The sequence below is a fragment of the Barbus barbus genome (genome assembly GCF_936440315.1).
Source record: "Barbus barbus genome assembly, chromosome: 12".
NCBI lineage: Eukaryota > Metazoa > Chordata > Actinopteri > Cypriniformes > Cyprinidae > Barbus > Barbus barbus.
In genome coordinates this window covers 6,110,873-6,125,860 of record NC_136740.1, presented here as the reverse complement: position 1 = coordinate 6,125,860, position 14,988 = coordinate 6,110,873, and the positions used below count along the sequence as shown (strand labels likewise).

The window sequence follows — 14,988 nt, the reverse complement described above, 5'->3', positions numbered from 1 at the left end:
ATTTCTAAAGTAGTGTTACTCAATTGGCCTGGTTATATTTCTATCTTTCAAAATGACAAAGTAATAGTGTTGGATTATACTTCTGTAAATGAGGCAAAAGTTTCAGTTACAGGGTTCAGTGTAGATGCTCTTTTTTGCACACTTTCCCCCCCACATCTTTAAAAGCAGGACTTCGGCAACTGCCTAAAAAAATGCAGCAAAGTCTCTGTCATTATGACACAGAGAAAGAACATTTCTAAACACTGTTGACAAAAGCGTAAGCTTGACAGACTGGAAGGCCAGCTCTAGGACCTTTATCATAGCCATATTATACAAATGGATAAGGTTTGGAGTACTTGCTCAACTCCAAGCAGCCTTACTGTCAAAATTTCTAAGAGCAAGGCACAAAATGATTCATTAGTAAGTCACAAAGAACCCCAGAGCAACATCCAAAGATCCTCAGATCAGTCTCATCTCGGCTAAGGTCAGCTTTCTGTATATGACACTACCTTTAGAGTAAACCCTCGCTATTCAGGCAATGTCTTTTTAAAAAGTCATTTCATTATTATTTTAATACACTGCTTTATGGATTGCCACTGGATCATTTCTAAGCTGTCTTGGGTTTAGGAACTGTTAGATCATGCCGCCACGCCACATAATTATGATCCAGCCCCGGACACCAGATCCTGTCAGAAAATAGCTTTTTTTTTTTTTTTTTTCTGGTAACAGAATATCTAGTCAGCAAAATTGTCTTATTCCCAAAACCTGTTAACACAGTCTTGTCTGGTACCCCAAACTCTATTAACAGTCTTCTGCCAGTGAAGAGCAGAAGCAGGAGATGAAGTGATGATGATTAAACAGGAGCAGAATTTATTGAATAGTCTTAGTTTCATATATTTCAATATTTCAATATATACACAGTCAATTCCATATATATTTGGACACTGACACAATTTTCATAATTTTGGCTCTGTATGCCACCAGAATCAAAAATAAAACAATCAAGATGAAATTGAAGGGGTTGAACAAAAATATAACATAAAATTCTTAGAAATTACCACCATTTTTATACAAAGTCCCCCCGTTTTCTGGGGCTCAAATGTAATTGGACAAATAAATATAATCATATATAAAAAATCATTTTTAATATTTTGATGAGAATCCTTTGCACACAATGACTGCCTTAAGTCTGGAACTCATGGACATCACCAAAGACTGTGTTTCCTCCTCCATGATGCTTTACCAGGCCTTCACTGCAGCTGACTTCAGTTGTTGTTTGTTTGTGGGTCTCTCTGCCTTTAGTTTTGTCTTCAGTAAGTAAAGTCGTGAAATTAGTAGCTCTTAAACTTCAGAGTAAGGACCTACTTTTAGAATCGTGTGCGCGCGTGTGTGTGTGTGTGTGTGTGTGTGTGTATGTGTGTTCAAGGGGTCGTATTCACACACACACACACACACACACACAATGTCGTATGTGCAAATAAATCAGAAGTGAAACTTTTTGGTAGACTTTGCTAAATTCGGGCCTGCACAGTTAGGTCATGCAGCAAGAAAATGATCTGATACATACAAATAAGTCTTACAGAAGTTCTAAGCGGCCATGCATTATTATAATTTTTCTGTCTTGTTTTCTCGTGATCACGACTTAATTCTCTCGTGATCTCGACATAACGAAAGTTGTTTTGTCGTTATCACGACTTAATTCTCTCGTGATCTCGACATAACGAAAGTTGTTTTGTCGTTATCACGACTTAATTCTCTCGTGATCTCGACATAACGAAAGTTGTTTTCTCGTGATCACGACTTAATTTTCTCGTGATCTCGACATAACGAAAGTTGTTTTGTCGTTATCACGACTTAATTCTCTCGTGATCTCGACATAACGAAAGTTGTTTTCTCGTGATCAAGACTTAATTTTCTCGTGATCTCGACATAACGAAAGTTGTTTTGTGGTTATCTGAACATAACGAAAGTTGTTTTCTCGTGATCACGACTTAATTTTCCATTTTAGCTCTGTGTCTGTAAGTGATTGACAACTTGCACATAAGTGTTCGACACTTGAGAAGGAGGCTGTCGGGTCTGCAACTTTATCGTCGAAGACAATATAGCGACCCTGATTTTCTCACGATAGCTACAATTACGTCGTGAGAAAACGGTTTTTACGTTGAGATCAACAACTTTCGTTATGTCCAGATAACCACAAAACAACTTTCGTTATGTCGAGATCACGAGAAAATTAAGTCGTGATAACGACAAAACAACTTTCGTTATGTCGAGATCACGAGAAAATTTAGTTCGTGATCACGAGAAAACAAGACAGAAAAATTATAATAATGCATGGCCGCTTAGAACTTCCGTAAAGTATACCACAGAATAGCTAAAAACATGAAAATTAATTTTTTTTAAATTACATGATCAAAGTCCAAACTTACTGTAGCCCCAATGAAATGCTGAAATGGGCAAATACGTTTCCACAGCACTGTACACTATTACACGTTTTTTCTTCTAATTGCTTTTGAATTTTTCAACTGCCAACATTTTATCCATGAATGATATCAGCAAAAATGTACTCTTTCTGTTAACCTTTTCTTAATTTGTTTACAGCAAAACCACAGGAAGTAGAAGTGGTGTTGGAACACGATTCTGAGTCCGATTCCCAGCAAGCACTGTCGCAGGAGGCCAAAGAGACTCAGTCAGGGCTGGATCTGGAGGAGGTGGTGCAGGAGTCTTCAGAAGACTGGCACTGCCCCATCCCCACAGTCTTCCCATAGACACCTGACAGCAGCACACATTCAGCTCAATTTGACTTCCGTCACATTTGCTTAATTTTATATTCGCAATGCCAATTACTATCTTTTTATTCTTGTCAGCAAGTGTGGCTTACATTGCACAAATCACACATTTATTTATGTGAATGTACATGATTTTGTATACTTCTTGTTACATTAGAAAACTAGTCAAGACGGAACTTTTGTGTTTGAAAGTTTTTTTTTTTCTTTTGGAGCCATATTTGTCACTACTAAAGTAAAGATTGTAACTGTGTATTGGAATGGACAGCTATTTAGCACAGACAACACTGTCTGACATGGTCAGTATGTCAAAAGACTGCATAATTACATGTAATATACTAGAGCTGTAGAACTGTTTATATGATTTAATCCTTGATATATCACATAAATCAATTTTATAGGAATAATTCGATTTTGGCAAACGTTTTTGTAATATGCAAAAATATTTAAGAATAAATTTAGGTTTTTTTTTTTTTTCAAAGTTTACCCTCTCTCACTTTCATTCAATTATTATTTTTGTTTTTCTGCAGCTTTATTCTAGGCTTTTAATATGTTTATATGAATATATAGGTTTTATTTATGGATTAAGTGGGACAGCATGGAGTAGTTTAGAATTTACATGAAATCTGAAACACAATATACATACTGAATACATATTTTGGTATTTGTTGATTTTATATGTGCACTTATAGTAGCTCTGTAGCTTCTCTCACTCTTCTTTATAGGAAATCTATATTTTCTGAATGAATGGTTATAGCTTTCATTCCTGATTGAACCAATAATGGCTTCTGACAGAGACATCCATGTTTAACTTCTTTAAATGCTTTTCTTTCTTTCTTTTTTCCTTCAAAATTGAATGTCCTCTTGATCAGTGAGTGATGACTATTTATATATTATACAAAAAGAAGGCGATTACGGTAGACAACCTGTACAAACATATAAAACATGTTCCCTACTGTTGAATTGTAGCATAAGCAGTTTAAATTATTAAGTAATTGAATTATTACTTTATATTGGTAGCAAGTTACCAACAGCAAGTCCAAAGTGTGAGGTACAAAGTGCCATATGACTTTAACATGGCAACTGTGTAAAAAGTTACCGTAAAATTCATTTATACTGAAACCCAGCATCCTCATTTAAGAAGTCCACTACATGCCACGAGTGGATTCTTACTTGCATCTGATTTTGTAACATTTGCTAAAGTAGGCATAAAAAGAACCACAAAAAAAGTTTCACACTTTTAATTGTCGCCATTAATAAGGTGTAATAAACACAGAAGACATCAAATATTCTTTAGTTTAAATAAGAACCCTTTTTCCAGTTTTTGTATGATCAGTCATATTCAAATTAAGTGCAGTAATCTATGGTTACCAAATTCATTAGAAATCTCTGGAACCAAACACACATTTAAAAAAACAGTTTGTGGTTGGGAGTAAAATATACATTGTGAATGTCAGAACATAAGTTATGCATTTTGGCACGCAGACCACCTTGCAAACCCCCATCACACTTTACAGACTGTTCATCAACATGCAAAAGGTGTAGAAACACATTTGAGGTCTAGTACACAATATGCTGAGAGGGGTACTGGTTACACTTAAGCTGTGTAAAGGTGAGTATTGACACTACAGAGACGAGACAAAACCATTTCAAAGATTATACACAACTATGTCAATACAAGTTTGACAAGACTCGACAGGAATAATTCAGAAGACACAGATTGTGTTGTAACACATCAATGCAAAAGCTTTTTCAAGTCAATGTTACTGTATTAGAAAACTACATTTAAAAATGCATTCGTTTACCATCCTTTTCCTCTTTATTTTTAAATGGGAAAAGGTAATGAAGTTTTAACGCTTGGTAGATGAAGCAGACTGGCTCCCTCCCTGAAAAAGAGACGATAAACACAAACTTAAGTTGACTGGCGATGTTACATGTTCATTAATGATAAATATATATATATATATATAGTTACCATTTTGAAGATCTTGGTTAAGGTGTCTCCGCGTCCCTTTTGGCCTTTGGTGGAGCTCTGTGATTTCTGGTCTCTCTGTTAATAAACCAGATAGTGTTGTTGTGGATACTGAGGTGTTTCATATCCCCAAAATTTGGAGAAAATCATTTTGATTGAGACTTACCCTAGATTTGGGGGTAGTGGGAGAAACCTAATTAGGAGGGGGAAGAAAATGCAATGAAAATCATCCATAAAAGAATATTCATTGTATCTTTCAATGGTGTGGTGTGAGAGGCAGGGAAAAAGGAGGAAAGAGAGATACGAACAATGGTTCTGAAAAAGTGCATGACAGCATTCTCATCTGGACGGCGACGAGGGGATGCGCTCGATCTTTGAGGGGATGCAGACAAACCACCACGAAAAGACCCCTGTGTTGAAGAGACGACATTTTTGATCATTCCATCACAACAGTATCTTCAGACTAAAATGTTTGGTCCAAACTTTCAAAGACAGTAGGAAAGTGTGAACAATGAATAGGGAAAATACTTCCAATACTTCTGATGAAAAAGTGTGCCTACAGTATTATGAAGACTACATTCATATTATTGAATGTAGTAGGGAAGATTGCATATTCCAATAAATCCTTCACGTCCCTCCCTCTTTATTTCATAACTGTATCCGTCTGCATATATCAATGGTTCAAGCTTCCATTAGTTCTTCCATTATGCAACGAAAGCCTTGGAATGAGAAGCGTAATAAATTAGTTTTACACATAAGAGTGTTCTGAGGACAAAAACCTGACAGATGTCTTTGGTGTGGTATCCATTTTATTTAGCAGTTTTCTATGTGTGAGCCTTCAGATTCATTAGCTGCTATATGTAAATCATTTGAAGAGCAACAAATTATGATTAGGCTACGCATTTTGTCTTATACACTGAAAAAATGATTCATTGAATTTACTCAAATATTTTTTTAAGGTAATCAATTTCTTTTAGCTACATTTAAATAAATTTAGTTGACTAACTTCCAAAATTATTTTTTTATTATTATTTAAATGTAGCTAAAATAAATTGTTTGCAACTACTTACCTTACAAAAATGTAGTATAATTTTTTTTTTGTCAGTGTAGAGTCAGTCACACCGAACTTTCAAATTTGTCATTAAGCAGCTCTTACCCTCCGCTTATACACCACGCTAAAACGAATAAATGACGAATGTAGCCTATTTATCCACATAAAACAAATTAGCCGACCACCAATATGTTTAAAAGAAAACAGTAGGTTTTTTATGGATAACCCAGCTAACAATTTTTGGTTCCCAGAACAATCTTAAAGTGAAAACTCTACCATTCTCTATTGATTTGTCACATTTGATCCTGAAGGATGTTGGACAAGAAGTGGGACTGTAAATCTTGGAAATACAGATGTGCCCAAAGCCAAATGGTTCATTCTTCATTTATGGTGGCAAGGGGTGTAATCTTTAAATAACAATAAATCATCAAATGCTTGCATTTTTGTATTCTGTGGGGTGAAATCTATTTGTGCATTATTAATAGTGACAATGTTGTTTTAAAATATATATTTGAGTTTAAGAGGTGTAATGTGTAACAAAATCTGCATGATCCCACCACAAATCAAAAAGGTAAAAAATATGTAATTGCGGCAACATTTTTAAATAAAAAATATATTGCAAATAGGCCTGTAGGTTTTATTTACATGGATGAAAAGTCATCATGGGTGAAAAAGGTGACAAAGACACACAACGCCACCCCCCCCCCCCCCCCAAAAAAGCGTATTTTAAAAAACAATTTTACTACATTTAAAAGCCTTATTATTTTAAACTTTACAATTGTGCAGTCAAATTCACTTTAAAAATTCACTTTTCACTCATGGAGATGACGGAAAAATGTGCCAAAAACAACCTTGTGGAAAACAAAGACTTTTGAGATGACAATTACATTATATCCAGTAGATGGCAGCAGAGGATCACTCAATAGCTCAGTTTTCATTTAAAAGCTACATTTTTATTTTTTTTTGCCTTAAAAAGAACACATCAAAAAGAGTGTTTTAACTGTAGAAGCTGCTAAATATATTCAGCCAACACAGACGTGTTGCTGTTGTAGTTTTGTTACTCTGACTTTACCTCTTTATCAAGACGCAGTACGACTGGAGTATCGACAGGGAACACACGTTTAAAAGTGGTTAACTACAAGTGGGTACAGATATGAATTGGCACTAATGGTACTGTAAAAAGACCCCACCACCACCAAAAACACTTTCTCATTGGATCTACTCAAATCTCATAGGTGGCCTATGATGTCAAAAAGGTGAGTTTTCACCAAAAGGTGAGGAGTTTGCATCTATTTAACATCTGGATTTGTGCTAGTGGTCTGTAGTGTTACTGTCTGCATAAGCACAGGTATTTGATTAAAAGGAATTCAAATCAAAATGTCCTATACCTTTACTGAATATAGAGAAGTATACTAAATGTAAATATGTACATAGCAATAATTGCATCTAAAAAAAGAACAAGCATTTTTACAAAACCTGCTTCTCGTTTACCAAAATTGAAAAAATGACCCACATACTTTATCCGGAAAAGCACGGGTAATGTGTGTGAAGAATGAAGAATTCTTAACAATATAAAAACTATTTAGATGATTCGGTGAGGCAGCGGTTTGAATGAGTGCGAACTGATTCAGATGGGTTTGCAATTGTTCAGCCAATTCACTGAAAAGAAAGAACTGACTCAAGGATGGTTAATTCATGAAAGATTGTGTTGGGAAAGATTGGCTATTGCTGGTTTAGTGGTCAGGAATACAGGACACACATATTAACTGCTGAACTGTTTGCAGGGAAAACGTTTCTTAGGTCACCTGCAGACACTGCCGTTCTTTTAAATGTTTAAAGTTGTGATGAAACTGAAGTAGTGACAGATCTTTTCTTCCATGTTGTGACAAACATCCAAGTGATTATCGAAAAAAGAATAAAAAAAGAAGTGTGGTGGGGACTTGTTCCTATCCATGTTTTTTATTTTGAGATGTGAGTGATGCTCTCTATTTATAGCCGGTGATTTGTTGAGCCACACCGCGTTTGCTGTAGACAGTATCACTGATTATAATGAGTTTTATTGGTTTATGTACTTTCTAATATGAGTGGTTTTTAATAGCAGTAATATGGTGATGAGCAAGAGCTAGCCATAGTCCATACAGACAAATACTGTACTGAACTTTTTTCCTTTTATTTTGAACTAAACAAGTATAAAAAATGTTTAGCTAAATATAAGCTAGAAAATTTTAAATGGGTTTTTCATGTACTTCAGTGAAACTTCTGGTTTAAGTCCCGCCCACATTTGGTTGTATCCAAATACAAATACAGATACAGACAGTATAAAACCAATTGTTTTTACATTTCTCCAAAAATAACTACGATTCAGTAAAAAGCATATTCTCTCTCTCTCTCTCTCTCTCTCTCTCTCTCTATATATATATATATACAGGTGCATCTCAGAAAATTTGAATATGGTGAAAAAGTTAATTTTTTTCTTGTAACTTATTTCAAAAAGTGAAACTTTCATATATTCATTGCATGTAAAGTAAAACACTTCAAAAGTTTTTTTGTTTTAATTTTGATGATTAGAGCTTACAGCTCATGAAAGTCAAAAATCAGTATCTCAAAATATTAAAATATTTACATTTGAGTTTCAATTAATGACCATCTCTACAGTATAAATTCCGGGTATCTCTTGTTCTTTGAAACCACAATAATGGGGTAAACTGCTGACTTGGCAATGATCCAGAAGACGAACATTGACGCCCTCCACAAAGAGGGTAAGTCACAGAGGGTCGTTACTGAAAGGGGTGGCTGTTTACAGAGTGCTGTATCAAAGCATATTAAATGCAAAGTTGACTGGAAGGAAGAAATCGTGTAGGAAAAGGTGCACAAGCAACAGGGATGACCGCAAGCTTGAGAATACTGTCAGGCAAAGCTGATTCAAACACTTGGGCGAGCTCCACAAGGAGTGGACTGAAGCTGGAGTCAGTGCATCAAGAGTCTCCACGCTCAGACGTCTTCAGGAAAAGGGTTACCAAGCCACTTCTGAACCAGAGACAACGTCAGAAGCATCTTACCTGGGCTGTGGAGAAAAAGAACAGGACTGTTGCTCAGTGGTCCAAAGTCCTCTTTTCAGATGAAAGTACATTTTGCATTTCATTTGGAAATCAAGGTCTGGAGTCTGGAGGAAGAGTGGAGAGGCACAGAATCCAAGCTGCTTGAAGTCCAGTGTAAAGTTTCTGAAGTCAGAGATGATTTGGGGTGCTGTGACGTCTGCTGGTGTTGGTCTATTGTGTTTTATCAAGTCCAAAGTCAATGCAGGCGTCTACCAGGAGATTTTAGACCACTTTATGCTTCCATCTGCTGACAAGCTTTATGGAGCAGCTGATTTCCTTTTCAAGCAGGACTTTAGCACCTGCCCACAGTGCCAAAACCACTTCCAAGTGGTTTGCTGACCATGATATTAATGTGCCAACATTCCTGACCTGAACCCCATATGGAATCTATGGGATATTTTCAAGAGAAAGATAAGAAACAATCGATCCAACAATACAGAGGAGCTGAAGGCTCAATAGTGCCTGAGCAGAGCCACAAGCTGATCGCTTCCATGCCAGCATCAGTGAGGAATGGCATGGAAGTGATCAGCCTGTGGCTCTGGAGCCCCGACCAAGTATTGAGTGTATAAATGAACATACTTTAAAGAACTTGAACTTTTCTGTTTTGCAAATCCTTTTTTTGATTGATCTTAGCAAATATTCTAATATTTTGAGATACTGATTTTTGACTTTCCTGAGCTCTAATCATCAAAATTAAAACAAAAAAAACATTTGAAGTGTTTTACTTTACATGTACTCAATCTAAAATATATGAAAGTTTCACTTTTTGAAATAAGTTACAAGAAAAAATAAACTTTTTCACCATACTCCAATTTTCTGAGATGCACCTAAAAATTTTCATGCACATAAAATTCATGTACGAAGTATGCTTGTTACTGATTTACTGTAGTCATTCAGTGTACTAGGTTTAGCTCTGTACATAAGCCAACACAGCTTTCATATCTTTTTCTGGCCAGACAAACTAGTGAGGACTGAGGCAGATAATAGATCCCTGATATTCTGTTTTGTTAACGTACAGATATATTGTTCAAAATAAAGACACAATCTTACACACGTTATCAGACTTTGTGGAACATGTTCATATGTTAATATTGTAATGTTTTTTGGGGGGTTTTTTGGCTGGTACCCTGTTATGTTGGGGGTTAGGGTTTGTGGGAGGATGAGAGTACAGTATTTTTTGATGGTCTTAAGACGTTTGAGTGCAATTTTTCTGTTCAGACCAATGCATTAAAAAAAACAGCAGAAGAGCTGAATATGTAGATTTACTCTGTGACATCAGAAATACCCTGGTTTGGTTACTCTGGGACAAACAATGCTATATAACTTTTTTATTTTTGACACCTGCTTGTCACATAGAAGAAAGTCAGAGATTTATGTATTCACAAACGACACCAAACGGTAAAAAGTAGGTGGAAAGTACCCAGATTACTTCTGAAGTGTGCAACCGATGGACACCTTACTATCTCATGAGGCCACGGGAGAGGATTTGTGAATGGCAGTGAAGCAAGTGATGCTGTAGATCACATGAAAATGACAGCAAGGCAGATGGAGTACATCCAAATTTCATTCATACTGCACAAATGCATACTATACTGAATACTGACTTTTTTAACAGTTGCAAGTTTCAAACCAAATGTTGAACCTACTATACAGTAACCGATTTTGGACACAGAAACAGGGACAAGATAACTGGTCCCAGATTTTTCCTCCGCTATTCACTATCTCTTAGCACAATCTGTTCATGACTCATGCTTTTATGTACTTTATGTTTTTAACAGCAGCGGCTCTGGGCATATGACCAAACATGAAACCCACTGGTTGCCAAGTTTTCTTCACAATGTAATGGAAAAGAGATTTAAAAACAAACTGTCACAGTGACCGATGCTCATGTTGGTCTGAACACTTTGGTGTGAACAGGCCTTTGTATCCATCCATGCCCCATACTGCTTATCCTCTGTAGGGCCACGTGAATGCTGAAGCCTATCGGGATTCGTCACCATGGTAATTTACCTTACACAGTTACCCTGCTCCGGAGCAGGATTTATTCTGGTTTAGAGATCACAAACCCAAACTGGACCAATCAGCTATGAGAAGAGTGACATATATGTGATGCAATGAAGACACTTCCCTGTATCTCTTGCTCCAAATTAAAGCATAGAATTTTAGAGACAAAATTCCGGGCTACTTATTTATTATGTTTATATTATATTAATTATAATTGTTTATAATTCATATAATTATTATATGAAGCGGCAATTGATAAGCTGATTAAGCAATTGATTAAGCTTTGCATTTAAATTAAATTAAATATAGATAAGCTTTAATATATCTAACTTTTAAAATGACTAAACTTATGTTTTCCTTTTGCATAGTCTTACATTTTCTTTCTGCTGCCTTCTCAAACTTTTGCTGCAGCAGAAGTGCTCATTCCTGCCTTGTAAATGCATTTTTAATAACGACATCTCTTAATCTTCAGCAGAAAAGTGAATTGCGCTGACTCTCGCGAGAAGTGAATCCAACTGACACTTTGCTGATGCTCTCCGTGTTGTGTGATTGGCTGTTTGCTGCACACGTCACACTTTCAGGCATCAGCACATGCTCCAGGGTTAACCACAAACTCTGGTTTAAACTCTGAGTGTTTATATCGAGCTTTCTGAGGCCACTGATCCTGAACTAAACTAGGTGTTTGGATTTGTCAAATCTAAACCTACTCTGAAACTCTGAGTTTGTTCTTCTCGCTTCATGCTACAGGCCACAGGCCAGATGGTTTACTCGCAAACAGCAAAGACCATAACACAGCCCTTCCTGGCCAGCAATCTCTCTATGACCAGACAATCACTTGTTGCAGGTTGTCAGCAAAGGCCACAAACACATTATGCCAGGACGAGCTAAAACCGCAAGAGACCTAAACAACTAGCGAGATTGATATGCAGACACTCACCAATAAGCCAAACCTCTATTGCTGGCTTTACTAGTCTCTACCTCCATGATCTTCTTAGCCTGCCAGTCAGACTACAACTCAGTGAGATATGGTGCATGGGATTTCACATTTTATGAGTACTAGCATTAGTTTAGGAACAGAAGGTGGCCCACTTTGAACAAATGTTCGGTTTTGGAGCCATCCTGTTTTGTTTTATGAAGCCTTGTAGCTCAAATGCATTATGCCCAGTTTCCTCTCCCAGATTCAACACATCTTCCCCTTGCATTCAGATTATTCCCCCTTGCATTCTGTTTGATCTTGATGAAATGATGAAACGGTTGCCCCACTGAGGCATTGGGTCAATCCATAAACTGAAATCTCCTTCCTTCACTGTATTGCTGAGCAGCTACCACATATTGCTCCTGGGGGACTGCAGAAAATATACTGTTAGTTGTTTTGCTTGTTAGTTAGGTTAAGCATTGCATAGCTTTTTTTCCACTGTATTTCACTTCTTGCATTAATTTTGAATCTAACTGGCTACACTGGCCTCCAGTTTCACAGACAAAGCTTAAGGCTAGTCCCAGACTAAAATGCATGTTAGAGCCGTCTCAACTGAAAATATCTTGCTCTGACATATCTTAAAATATGTCAGTGCCATTGTTGTGTCTCAAGATGCACACCTGTGACGTTTTCTTCTAAGGCACTTTATAGAAGCTGCTTAAAAACCTTAATTAAACTAAGGCCTAGTCCTGGCTTAAACTAAGCCCTGTCTGTGAAACCAGGCCTAGAAGTTTCAAAATTAAGGATTTTCTGAAGAAACCACCTTGTAAACGATGTCAGAGCAAATTCATAATCTAAATATTTATATAATTATAAATCTTCATCAAAGAGTAATAAGTAATAATAATTATTATTTTAAACTATATTACCCAACACTTGCAGCAAGGAAAGGTTGCCTGTGAATAATAAACTGAACCTATAGTGTTGTTCTGTATTCATTAACAGATTCCTGTCAGTACAAAATAATTATAGGATCTTTTATGTATATGACAAATGTATATTTAAAACCAACTGTATTTTCATTAATCATTTTCAAAAACTGCTTAATCTTTCTTATGCATATGAATTTGACCTGACTTGTCAACCCTTTACTTTGGCAATTTCAAATTCAAATTGTGACCACACTGGTAAAAAAAAAAAACACGCACATAGCAACAACATCTTTTTTAGAGCAAAATTGCCTCACTATTTCAAAACAAATAAACAAAAAAGCCAATGTTCATGTTACATATATTTTAATCAAGCAAATGTCAAAAAGCTCAGGACAGGATCAGGCTAAGGAACATATTCAGGGTTATTCCAGAATATGTAGGTTACACAAGCTGCTGTTGTTACAAAGTGTTACAAATGGGACAATCATTAGGGTGAGGCATACTAGCGAGGCATTAACACTTAAAGATCACATGGTTACATAAGAGACATGAGTTAACCTGAGGCATGTTTGAAAAATCTGGTTAAAGTAGCAACATGTAGGTCTGAGACAAAACTATTATACAACTGGAACCATGACATCTCAATCTCTTTGTCACATTATTTAACATTATTTTCCCCACAAAAATTTTAGGTATATTAAAACTAGTTAAAATATTACACACTGCACAAGTCAGTAATTCTGAAACGTTACATTTTAACCATCATATGGCACTTTAAAAATAAGGTCACAAATATAAATTTACATAATCAAGATATTTTCCCACAAAGCAAAAGAGTTTCCCAACTTTGGTGTTTGTCACCTAAAAGCTTAAATATCTTTATTTTAGAAGAAAAATATTTATCTCCCTCTTTTCTTAAAAGTTAAGGCTCAAGAAATTGCATAATTTCACAAGCATAACAAATGTGAAATATAATTTCCAAAACTATGCAAATTCATTTTAGAAACCAAACTGATCAGTAATGGCCTCCGTCTGTACCATGAAAAACCCTGAGGTGCTTCCTCAACACCATGAGGTTATAAGATAAATGGATTCGAAAATGGCTATAAAATATTTAATCGGTCACATACTGTATAATAAAATGTCATAGATATGTGAAAATTCTCTTCGCCAACATAAGCATCCTGGTTGAGACATAGTACCACTCATACAATATGCTATAGGTACCATCTTTTCGGATTACTACCAAACTTTTCAACGTTGCAGTGAAAAGTCATAAAAACACTTAATTTTGTTACACAGGCATTTCGAATACATTTGAACATTTTAAAAAAGTCATGTTGTTTATAAACATCACACTGTATGCTGAATCCCTGAATCACAGTAAAATCCTATAAATTGCAGCTTTATTCAATACTGGATACTATATGACGTGTAATAAACAGAGATAAAGAGATAGAAGTCAATTTAAAAAAAAAAAAATCACACGCAACTCATTTACTGGTGGTGATCTCGGAAATCAAACAATAATTGCAGGTCAAGATAAATTCACGCAAATAGAACAGTAGTAAAGGCTCATGTGGAGAACTCTGAATGCCTGCTCAATCCTCACCTTTCCCTTCTTCTTTTTATCCCCTCCAAAGAACTTTCCGATCTGATCCATAACAGTAGGGTTCTTCTTACTACGACCCAGCCTGAATGTTGACCCGGAAGAGCTTGCAGATGCCATGCTAAGTGTTAGCTTTAATCTCTGCAGCGGTGTTTCCAAAATAGGAGTGAGGAAAGAGACGGCAAAGAGGAAATCTACTTTAGGTCCTACTCTGCACACTCGGAACCGCACTCTGAGCCAGCTCCGCTGTGCTCCTGGATGGTCTGCAGCTCATCAGACTCCGAGGGGCGGTCTTTGAAGGTGTTGTCCTGGCGACCTGGGGCATCTCGAGAAAAGAGGCGGACCAAGTGGGGGCGGAGCCCTGAGGCATTAGGGTCATCTGTGCTCGGATGGTTCAAGCTGCTGTGATCTACTGCAGCGTTCATGGAGTCAGTCACCACTGGACTCTTGCTGGAACACCCATTGTTCTGGTTGAGGTCCGCCTCCCCTAGTCCTGCACAGAAACATTGGGAGTTATCTGACATTTCACAGTAAGATCTTTGTCATCACCTACCCCAACAACCCCCCACTGCGCAGGCAACAAGTGCTACAGATTCTCTCACAAAGTCCACATAAGAAAAAAAAAAAATCACAATTCTTTG

At 36.5% G+C, this 14,988-nt stretch overlaps 3 protein-coding genes across 3 annotated transcripts in view; 1 reads left to right on the top strand and 2 right to left on the bottom strand.

The window, feature by feature from the left end:
- LOC306877526 (zinc finger protein 236-like) overlaps positions 1-3,418 on the top strand; it is a 71,067-nt gene extending 67,649 nt beyond the window's left edge. Inside the window, exon 31 of the mRNA XM_079429333.1 lies at positions 2,581-3,418. Coding sequence (XP_079285459.1) covers positions 2,581-2,747 — 167 coding nt within the window. The 3' untranslated portion in view covers positions 2,748-3,418. The remainder of the gene's footprint in view (positions 1-2,580) is intronic.
- Positions 3,419-3,994: 576 nt separating this feature from the next.
- LOC306878338 (myelin basic protein-like) lies at positions 3,995-14,835 on the bottom strand. Its single transcript, XM_079430618.1, has 5 exons — positions 14,351-14,835; positions 5,046-5,147; positions 4,904-4,930; positions 4,741-4,815; positions 3,995-4,651 (listed from the first exon to the last, which is right to left on the bottom strand). Exons 1-5 carry the CDS (start codon positions 14,465-14,467, stop codon positions 4,616-4,618), a joined length of 357 nt encoding a protein of 118 aa, XP_079286744.1. The 5' UTR covers positions 14,468-14,835; the 3' UTR covers positions 3,995-4,615.
- Positions 12,854-14,988, bottom strand: part of LOC306878337 (myelin basic protein-like) — a 19,861-nt gene continuing 17,726 nt past the window's right edge. Inside the window, exon 4 of the mRNA XM_079430617.1 lies at positions 12,854-14,840. Coding sequence (XP_079286743.1) covers positions 14,554-14,840 — 287 coding nt within the window. The 3' untranslated portion in view covers positions 12,854-14,553. The remainder of the gene's footprint in view (positions 14,841-14,988) is intronic.

What these genes read in the sequence shown, in the direction of transcription:
- LOC306878338 (XM_079430618.1), bottom strand. Translation starts at nt 14,467, where the DNA reads ATGGCATCTGCAAGCTCTTCCGGGTCAACATTCAGGCTGGGTCGTAGT. An exon ending in CCACTACCCCCAAATCTAGG is followed by an intron (nt 4,816 to 4,903) that starts GTAAGTCTCAAT and finishes GTTTATTAACAG; the next exon opens with AGAGACCAGAAATCACAGAG. An exon ending in TAACCAAGATCTTCAAAATG is followed by an intron (nt 4,652 to 4,740) that starts GTAACTATATAT and finishes TCTCTTTTTCAG; the next exon opens with GGAGGGAGCCAGTCTGCTTC.